This window comes from Emys orbicularis, chromosome 1 (assembly GCF_028017835.1).
Source record: "Emys orbicularis isolate rEmyOrb1 chromosome 1, rEmyOrb1.hap1, whole genome shotgun sequence".
NCBI lineage: Eukaryota > Metazoa > Chordata > Testudines > Emydidae > Emys > Emys orbicularis.
In genome coordinates, this window is record NC_088683.1 from 90,174,141 (window position 1) to 90,184,765 (window position 10,625).

Consider the following 10,625-nt stretch of genomic DNA (forward strand, 5'->3'; position numbering starts at 1 on the left):
AATGGCAGGAACCCAAGGAGAGGCAAGGATCAGGCACAGAGCAGGAGCATGGTGGGAAGCAGGAGCAAAGGCAGGAGTTGGGTACAGACCAGGAACAGGGTTCGGTGCAGAATGCAGGATGCAGGCACAAGCAGGGTCCAATACAGCAGCAGCAGACAATCACCTAGTTACTCAGACACCTTCCTGTGACTCCTTCTGACTTAAATAGCATGGTTGGAGCTGGGCAATCCTCCAATCAGGGATCCCATGGGTGGTGCCTGGGCTGAGGTGTAGTTCCTGTAGCTCTTCTGCCCATTAGGTTTCAGCAAACATTGGGTGAAAGCCAGGATGTGACAGCTGTCTGGGAACACACAGGCCTAGGTTTGAGACCCAGGACATCCCAGCACACACACACACACACCCTCAGGATGTCAATGGGCTGGTCTTCTCAGTATGCTTCTTGTGAAAGGTTTTTACAGTTTGCGGGCATGGACTTTTTCAGCAGGCTCCCAGGAATGCTCTTCAGGCCTGTAACCTTCCCAATCAATCAAGTACCACAGCTTTCCCCGCTTAGTTTTAGAATCAAGGACTTTGTGAACATTATTACTCATTGTGGTCCTGAACAGGCACCAGTAGGTGAGGTGGCTGGGTCCTGTGTGGAAAAGGGTTAGCCACATATGGCTTCAACAGGGATACATGAAATGCTGAGTGAATTCTGAGAGAATGAGGAAGGAGGAGTTCAAAGGTGACAGGGTTGATCTGTCAACAGATTCAATATGGGCCAAAGAACTGGTGCTCAAGATTATGGGATGGTCTGTCAGTATGGAGATGTCTTGCTTAGAGCCATATCTTTCTGACCTACAGCAAAGTTGGGGCCTCTCTGTCATCACTGGTCTGCATACCTCTTGTATTCCTATTTGCTTCCTCCATGTGGATCTTTAGCTCCCCCTGAATACAATGGATCAGTTGTACCCATTCCGACGTTGCCAGGTTGGGGGAAGTTGTGCATAGTTCAGGATGGAAACGGGTGGAACTCCTAGTTCGCAAAAAATAGGCTTTGTCCCAAAGAGGTGTGTTCGGCATTATTATACGTGTTGGGCCTCTTCGAGGTAGTGTCACCACACCTTGAAGGCAGTCTTGATGGCCAGGAGTTCCTTATCTAGGATTTCATAATTTTGCTCAATGGGAATGACGTTTCTAGAATAAAAGGCACATGGGTGCATCACTTGCTGGGGCCCAGGTCTCTGGGAGAGCACTTCTCCAATTGCCAGGTTGGAGGTATCTGCTTCCACAATGAAGACTTATGTGGTACCAGGTTGAGCTAGTAAGGGTCAATGGTAAATGCAAGTTGTAGGTGCTCAAAGACTCTTTGGGCCTCTTGAATCCAATTGAACTGGGTGTTCTTACAGAACGGGTTCAAGGGCCGATCTGCCCTGAGAATTTTGAGATGAACCAGCGGTAGAAATTTGTAAAGCCCTGAAAGCACTGCAGTTTGCAGATGTTTCAGAGTACTGCTCACTTTTTTCAATTTGGCATACAGTCCATGTTGGCGATGCCCCTCCAGGAAGTTCAAACATGAGTTGTGTGCTGTTTGGGATTGCCTGAAAAAATAAGTATATTATCAAGGCATACTACTATGTATTGATGTAGGATGTCCCAGAACATGTCATTAATGAAGTGATAGAATGTAGCAGGGGCATTTGTCAGGCCTTATCTCTAAAAATTCAAAGTGGCTATAGCAGGTCTGAGAACCTTCCACTCGTCTTCAGCTCTAATGCGCACAAGGTTATATGCCCCCTGAAGGACTAGTTTTGTAAATATTCAAGTGGCCCCCTACTCAGTCCAACAGCTCTGGATCAGGAGCAGCGGGTACAGATTTCTAACTGTTATCTGGTTCAATAGTCAACACAGTGAAGGAGGCTGCCATCTTTCTTTTTCACAAAGAGAACAGGTTCCCCAGCAGGTGAGGTGGATTTACAGATGAAACCTGTGGCCAAATTCTCTCAAAGGTATGCACATAAGGTTACTAGCTCAGATTCAGACATGGCATAAACCTGGCTGAATGGGACTGTTGCCCTGGGCTGTAAGTCTATAGGACAATCATAATCCCGATGGGGAGGTAGAGTCTGCATTTTTCTTTTCATCTCTTTGATTTTAAGGGAACCTGCATGGTCAGGGCTGTTGTCTCATCCATAAAATTATCACTAGTGCCCAAATCAATGAGGGCTCACTGCATGGGCAGTTGCCGATGCTGGCCCAGGATCCATAGCCTAACAGGCACTTGGAGTTGTGGCACCTCCTGGTGGCATCCAGTGCGTGTCCCTCTCAGGACTTGTGTTTGGGACTCATGGTTATACCTTACTTTCATGTGAAGATTGGACCTGGGTTGGCTTGTCCTTCAGATCTTTTGGGTTGGGCTTCAAGTCAGGCAGATGGAGATAAAGTGGCCTGGCTCACCACAATAGTAGCATAGACTGAGGTGTCACCATCTGTCTTTTTCTTTTGGGATAAGTTGCCAGTGAGCAGAGTCCATCTGTATCCGCTTAACACGCTGAACAGAGTTTCATGGTTGTAGTTGACACATGGTTGTGGCTGACACAGGGGATGTGAAACCACCCCCTTCTCTCCTTGCACAGCTCCCACAACTGGTTGTCAAGTTGTACAATCAGCTCGATAAAGGTGTCCAGGCTTGCTGGAGTTTCCACTGGAGCCAGAACATCCTTGACCTTGTCACTCAGACCCCATCGAAAATGGAATAGCTGGTTGCCTCATTCCACTCTGTGTCCTATGTCAGTGGGCGAAAGTAAGCTACATAGGCAGCAGCAGTACCCTGCCCCTGCCAGAGCATCCTGAGGACATCCTCAGCCATGCAGGCACAATGAGGTTGTTGAAGAATGTTGACATTGCCTGCCATACGGCATCCCAACCGGTTAGTACTGGGCTGTTGCCCTCTAATAGGGGGCATACCCAATCCAGTGCTTCCCCCATTAGCAGGCTGAGTACCAGGCCTACCTTGGCCTGGTCGGAAGAGTACACTTGCAGCTGAAGTAGGAACTGGAGACAACAATGCTTTATAAACCCACAGAACTTCACGCCACGCCCATTGAAACGTTCCAGCAACAGAGTCACAGGTCCCTGCACGAGGAGTTGCAGTCCAGAGGCCAGCTTTCTCTGCACGGTATACAACCTGATTCTCTGCATCAACTGGGTAAAATGGGCCTGTGTTGCCTGGCAGTCCGCCTGGAGGCAGGCTACCAACTCGGTGTTTTCAGGTTCCCTTTGGGAAGAAAGCCTCACTGGTTCCATTCTGCAGGGCCTTCCGCAACAGCAGTCCAAGCAAAGTGTTAGGGAATGGGACATTGGTGGTGTAGCTTAGTGGTCAGAGCAGGAGTCAGGTCTAGTGGACAGAGCAGGCATTCAAGAAGGGGAAAGAAGTCAACTGCTGATTACCAGAGCCAGGGGTCAAGCCAGAGTCAGAGCCAGGAATCGAAGCTGAGAGTTGGAACCAGGATCAGATACCAAACGACAAAGTCAAGGGTCAAGCCAGAGTCAGAAGTCGGAGCTAGAGGTCAGAACCAGGACTGGTAACTAATGGTTGGAAGCGAGGCATAAAAGGCAGGAACTGGAGGAGAGGCAAGGATCAGGTGTAGTAACCCTGGCATGGGCACCTGCGGCAGCTGTGATGCAGCAGCACATAATGATATCCTGGGGAGAGAGATGGTCAATGAGAGGGCAGCTCAAGCTGGGTAGGGGTCTGGGAATCCAACCGAAGGAGACAGTTGGAAAAAGCTGTTAGAGAAGGAGGGAAGGAGAACAATCTAGATGCTGAGCTGGCTGATGAACCAGAGCTCGGGTATGAGCTGAGGTGATAAAAGAATAGGAGAATAAAAGTAGGGGACTGGGAAGTGAGAAGATGGAAAGAAAGAAAATAGGAAAGGTTTCATGTCAGGAGAAGCAGAAAAAAAATAGACCTGGGTACATGAGCAGACACTATTAAAGAAGGGAAGCAGAGGGAAATAAAATCTACAGATTTGCCAAGAGAGTATCAAGTGGAAAAACTGAAAGGAAATATAATTGGTGAAAAAGCAAATTGCTCGAAAAGCTGTGTTAAAATGAAAACAGATCCTGAAAACAGTAAATGAGAAGCTCCTCACGGAGGACCTAAAGTAAACAAACAGAGAGAATGACTCTTTGAACATCTATTGAAAGAACACAGGTCAAAGGTGCCTAATAGGACAAAGGAGGGCTACTGGTTGAAGCAGGGCCGGCTCTAACTTTTTTGCCGCCCCAGGCAAAAAAGAAAAGCGCCGCGCCGCCGCCCCCCCCATCAGCGCCGTGCCGTGCCGGGCCGCGCAAATCCCCGCCCCCCCACGAGCACCGGGCCAGGCCGGCCAAACCCCCGCCCCGAGCGCCGCACCAGGCCGCCCAAACCCCCGGAACACCGCACCAGGCTGGCCAAACCCCCACCCCTCCGAGCGCTGCGCTGCCCAGCCGAAACAAAAAAACAGAAACACTGCGAGCGCCCCCCGCCACCTCAATATTGGCCGCCCCTTCTAAGGTGCCGCCCCAAGCACGTGCTTGGTCGGCTGGTGCCTGGAGCTGGCCCTGGGTTGAAGAAACTCTGCTTGTGGATAAACTTGTGCAAAGAGGTACAGCCACAGAAACACTGAATCTGCAGAGCACTTCCAGCTGAAGAGAAGCAAAGAATCAGACAGCAAGAGTAGAGCTGGACTTACAACCAAGGGGAGGAAAAGTTCATGCTTCTCTAAAGTGACCTGGTATATTGTTGAGTAACTTCTTTTGTTCTTGTTAATAACAATGTATTTGGTATTAACTGCACAGAACAAGGAAGAGTAGCCTGTACAAGCTCGCAAAGGTTACTGTGTTCATAACCTATAGTTTATTAATATATGTGGCAAGTACTTGGTAATGTTCTATATTATTTAACCTCCTGGTACAACTTTTGGGTTTTCCCTTATAAAGAGCTAAAAATTTTAAATAATCCTTTTTGTTTGACTCTTCTTACAATTACCATAGCCTAGCCTAGCCGGGTCACTGCACAGCCACAGAGCAGGGTGGGAACCAGGAGCAAAGGCAGGGGTAAGATAGGACCCGAGCAGGAATCAGGAACAGTGTTGTGGGCAGAATGCAGGCACAAACAGGACCCAATACAGCAGCAACAGACAACTTCCTGTTCCTCCTTCTGGCTTAAATATCATGGTTGGACCAACTGGTGAAGCTGGGCAATCCTCCAATCAGGGATCCTGTGTGTGGTGCCTTGGCTGAGGCTGTAGTCCTACTAGCTCCTTGGTCCACCAGGTTCCAGTAGCCATTGGGTGGAGGCCAGGATGTAATTGCTGTGTAGGAACTCACAGACCTGGGTTTGAGACCCACAGTATCACAATCTTATTTTAGAAAATTAAATAGCATTATTAGAGCCTTCCTGTGGAGCCCTGGTCAACTCCCATGCCTATTGTTTTAAACACTCCAACTCTTATAGAGAAGGGGGAGTTTGGGTTCCCAACCTACAAAATTACTATTCAACTTTTATGATGTCATAGACGTCAAACCGGTTCCAGCATGTGAATACCCTTACACCCATGTGGGTGGAAACTGAACATGCATTAATACATCTTATTCCCCCTGCTGGTCCCCTCAATTTCTCTTTTGTCCAATGGAGAAAAATAAGGTGACTACCTTGGTGGCTGCACCAAGGGTCTGGGCTGTCCCAGCCATGAGGTACCAAATTCACCCTCACAGTCATGCAAAAGCACCCATTTGGCTCAACCCAGACTTGCAAATTGGGAACAAACCTATAAATTAGAAGAACTGGCTGAGTATGGGCATCATGTAGATTTCCCAGATGGTCAATAATGAGGCCTTTGTCCCTTTTCTATCGCTAAAACAATGTTATGACCTGCCTTCCTAAGTGGACTTGCAGTACTTACAACTAAGACACCTGATAATTTATCCATTTTGTCCAGAGGCCCCAGAACTGCTAGGAACTTTAGAAACACTTTATAAACTCCCCAGGTCCATGTCCACTATGTATATTTTGTTAATAAAGAGAAACTCCATTAGTCTGGAGTTCTTGGTGAAAGCATGGGAAGGGGCTTTATCACAGCCCTTAAAAGAATCCCAGTGCAACGGCATATTACATAATTTTAGAAATACCTCTGTGGATCTCAATATATTCTTGTTATAACAAAAGATTTTTTCAAAATGAATTGGACGCCACTGGGGTTGTACAAGATAAAGGCCTTATCCTCTGATGACTGTTGGCACTTGAAGAAAGAAAAAGGAACCTTGATACATATCCTATGGGATTGTCCAACAGCCAGGCAAGTGTGGAAAGAAGTGGACACAAGAGTTAAAATAGTGCTCAATTTCAGCAGCCACACCTCAGTCAAAAGTTATACCCTCGGTTAGTTACCTGCTAAACTGGGTTTAGCTCCACCACAAAGACTTTGGTGTTTGAGGGCTGCAATGATCACCAAGCACATTCTTCTACAAAAAATGGAAGAGTAGGCTTATGCCTACAATATAGCAGTGGTATTCGGAACTGTCTGAGTTAGCAGCCAAAAGAAAGAATAGCCTATCACATAGAGAGCAATCATACAAATTAGAAGAAAATTGGACCCCATTTCTAGATAGATGTGGATAAAAACATGTTGAGATGGCTTAAAGCAGGGGTAGTCAATAGGCGGACCATGAAGCTGATCCAGGGCTGGAACCATGCCCGCTTCCCAGTGCTGGATCCCCCCCCAGCAGAGGGTGGGCAGCTGGGCTGGGGTGTGGGGCACAGTGTGTCCCTGGGCGGCTGCTTGTACAGCCTCAGCTCCACCGGCTGTAGTGCAGGGATGGAGGGGGCGAGCAGCGATGTTTGCGGGGGGACGTCTCCACCCCTCTGTGGGCAGCCTAATGTGTCTCCACTACACCCTCCCCCTCCAATCAGGGAGTGATGATGGGATGTCACATGCTCACTCTGCAGTCCAATCAGATGGCAGAGCTGATTCAAATTGTTCTCTGCTTTCCCTGGAGACAGTAGGACTGGCTGGACCACGGAGCTGCTACTTGTGGGCCCCAGGCTCCACCGGGCAACCCAGCAGGTAAGTGCCTGATGGGGTCCCGCAGCATTTTTTTGAAACTTTTGGCAAATTGAAAAGTTGTAAAAAATTATTTTTGTGTCAAACAAAACATTTCATTTGACCTGAAATATTTTATTTTGATTTGGAGCGTTTTTTACACTTTAATTTTTTCTAAAATAAAAATCTAAACAAAAAGCCATTTAGAATTAAAAAACTGAAACATTTCATTAAAAAAAAAAGTTGAAATAAAAAAATTTTAATAATGTTTTTGTTGTTTTTTTTAAACCAAAACGTGGCAAAACTGACACAAATTTGCAAAATGTTTTTATGTTGCCAAATCTACATTTCTCACCAAAAAAAGTTTTGGTTGAAAAATTTTGCTCAGCTCTACTTACTACACCTCTACCTCGATATAACGCTGCCCTCGGGAACCAAAAAAATCTTATCTCATTATAGGTGAAACCGCGTTATATTGAACTTGCTTTGATCCATCGGAGTGCGCAGCCCCACCTCCCCCGGAGCACTGCTTTACCGGGTTATATCCGAATTCGTGTTATATCGGGTCATGTTATATCGGGGTAGAGGTGTACTATGAGTAGTCCAGGTGACAAAGTCATAGTACTATTCACTGTAGAAAATGCTATGCCCAGTAGTAAGTGATTGCAGGATTGAGTCCATAGATTTGCACTTGTATCTATCAGTTCACTGTTTAATTCTTTCATAATTTTTTTTAAATTGTTGTATGTTGTATTTTTATTTCTGAAATTGTTTAAAGTTTCCTGTTTACAATTATTTGTTTTTTAAAGATTTAAAATGCTTATCCATTGCTTTGTTTTGAGACATAACATTATAAGTTTCATAGTCACAATAATATACTAGTTTTATTTTCATTACAGTAAAACAAACCAAGGTGCCCACTGTAGAGAAAGTAACTTTCACTCTATGCATCCGAAGAAGTGAGGTTTTTACCCACGAAAGCTTATGCCCAAATAAATCTGTTAGTCTTTAAGGTGCCACCAGACTCCTTGTTGTTACTGTAGAGAAAGAACATTTCTTACTTTATACAGTATGAAATGTTTACTTTGTCACTAATAATCAATTACTACCATAACCCATTAACCAGTTTTCTATTATATCCATTTGTACATTACACAAACCACTTTGTAAATGAACCTAATATACCCATTTTCTATAATCAGAAAAACACAAGCAAACACACTTTCCTGCAGAGATTTATAGGACTTGTGATTTACAATAAGAAAGTAACAGTGCAACAGAAGTGCAGAGGGGACAGCTCTAAAAAATTAACTACATAAATATATTCATTTGAAGTGGTTCATAAATGGATAATCATTGCACTGAAATGAACTTCATTCTGGGAAAAATGATGTTGTTACAAAGAAATATGTATCACATTTTAATAAGTGATGCGTATCATTTAAATTCAACCAATTGTCTCACATTTTTCTTGCTAAGCAGGCTATTCAATTACAATACCAAAAGTAATTGTACAAATGTATTTTAACTTTGGCCAACATAGTAGTAATTAAATAAAAGTTAATTGTGCTATGGCCACTATGGCATCACAGAACTTTGATAAACTGTGTGGGTATCTAAACTGTTGTTTATTGCCATAACAATTTTAAAATAAATTTAAAATAGAGTTAAATTGGTATAATTTGACAGGAATATTACAATTCCTACTATGGAGAATATCACATGTAATATAAATAAAGTGGCTTGGGCCCTGGAAAATAGAGATGTACTGGCAATAGAATCTCAAGTAAGTTAACCTTTCTTGCCTTTCATTTAAAGAATTTCCATTAATCTGGGTCTGCTTCTTTTCTTCCAGTAGAGCACATTTAATGATTAGTTCAAGTTTTAGGTCAATAGTGTTTCAATTCATTCTACCTTGCTGTGCTGTGTCTAGTGTAGTGTATAGCACTGGCAGCAGATTGTGTGCTGCAGACCTTTTCTTATTTGAAAAATGTCAAATGTCATAAATGCTTGTGATAATGCACTTCTCACTTGCAACATGATGAAACTTAACATCAAAAGCCCTGTTACACACTGCATGACATATGACTAAAGACTAAAGTTGACTCCAGCTAGATATGACCAGTATCCCAATTTTACTCCACTAAATCCAGATACCTTGAAAGTACCACTGCTATTACCTAACCTGCTCCATAAGTTTTACACCTACTCTGTGTTGATGACCTCCCATCAAAAGGTTCACTTTCTTCATTTTATAGACTCATTATCATGGTATGGTTAATTTCTTCTAAATGTGACAGTAATAACTATGGGTGAAAGTGTGGGGTAAGTTGTGGCTTTTTCCATATAACTACAAACACACAATAGCTTCTCTGTTATTAACAACTGAATCACATATTAAAAAAGCATTCAAAGAAGAAAAGATAACATTCTAAAGGAAACGTGAGAGTGACTACACCATTGTGCAAAGCAATCCACCCAATAAATGCATAAATTCTGCACCAATGCTAGTAATATATCAGAAACAAGTACCCTGCTGACACATTGAAAGCAGGGAATTCAAAATTACTATTTTAATATAATGAATGGCTGTGACTTTAAACACTGACACATTGTAGTTGTTAGCAAGAGTGAACAATTTATGGTTACTATGAAGAATACAGGCATGAGGATGAGGGAGGTGATGATGGTGATGAGGAGGAGGAGGAGGTTAATATCCCTAGCAGCTGCTGGGGAATCATGTCCCTACCTCAGTAAGCTGGATAGGGGAATAGCTCCAGATCCACTGCCCAGGATCCCTCCTTTCCTCCCCGACAGGAGTTTTTCCACGAGAGCCACATTCCCAGTGCGAGCAGCTTCCAGCAGTTCCTGGTCCTTCCCCATGGTCAGTAACCAAACACTCCCTCCCCCCTCGCAAAATACTATAGATATAGCTAAACCCCTTCAAAAAATTCCCTCCCTCGATCAGATAATCTCCTCCTTGCCTAAAAGCCCTGCCTCAAATCTGGGCAGAGAGGAGACCCCTGCAGCCCCTACAGAGCAGCAGCAAGAGGGAGCAGGAGAATCACCTCCTAGTTACACTAGCTCAATTCTGGGTGGAGTGTGGCAGGAAAGCGGGGGGGGGACTAAGGGGGAGGAAATTAGGCCAATAAAAGACCTTCCCACACACACACCAAATCCCAACCTGCAGGGTGAGTGAGGGGGGGCTCAGAGCCTATGGGGGTGGGGGGGAGGAAGATACGAGATAATGACCAGCAGGGAGGGATGGAGGGAGGAGGCGCAGCCCTGGCCAGCCAGGCCCGTTGCTGGGGAGACACAGATCTCTCTCTCTGAGTGGCTGGCTGGGTTTGGTCCCACCCCCTCCCCGGATCCTCAGTCCCAGCGCCTCGCCTTGCTGGTACCGCTACCAGTGATGCGCTGGGGATTGTGTCCCCTCAGCCGCTTGGCGCGGCCCGCCCAGCAACAAGAGCAAGAGCTCCTCGCGCTCCACTGCGGGGCCACGCGCGGCGGGACCGTTACCGGCTGCTGAAGACAAGACGCTGCGCGTGCAAGGAGGGGAGG

The 10,625-nt window shown here is 45.3% G+C and overlaps 1 protein-coding gene across 4 annotated transcripts in view; it reads right to left on the bottom strand.

The window, feature by feature from the left end:
* The window catches only part of ANKS1B (ankyrin repeat and sterile alpha motif domain containing 1B), a 753,819-nt gene extending 743,872 nt beyond the window's left edge, over positions 1-9,947 (bottom strand). For all 4 annotated transcript variants that reach the window (XM_065423481.1, XM_065423480.1, XM_065423479.1 and 1 more), the window contains exon 1: positions 9,814-9,947. In XM_065423481.1, the coding sequence (XP_065279553.1) occupies positions 9,814-9,947 (134 nt within the window). The remainder of the gene's footprint in view (positions 1-9,813) is intronic.
* Positions 9,948-10,625: the final 678 nt, after the last annotated feature.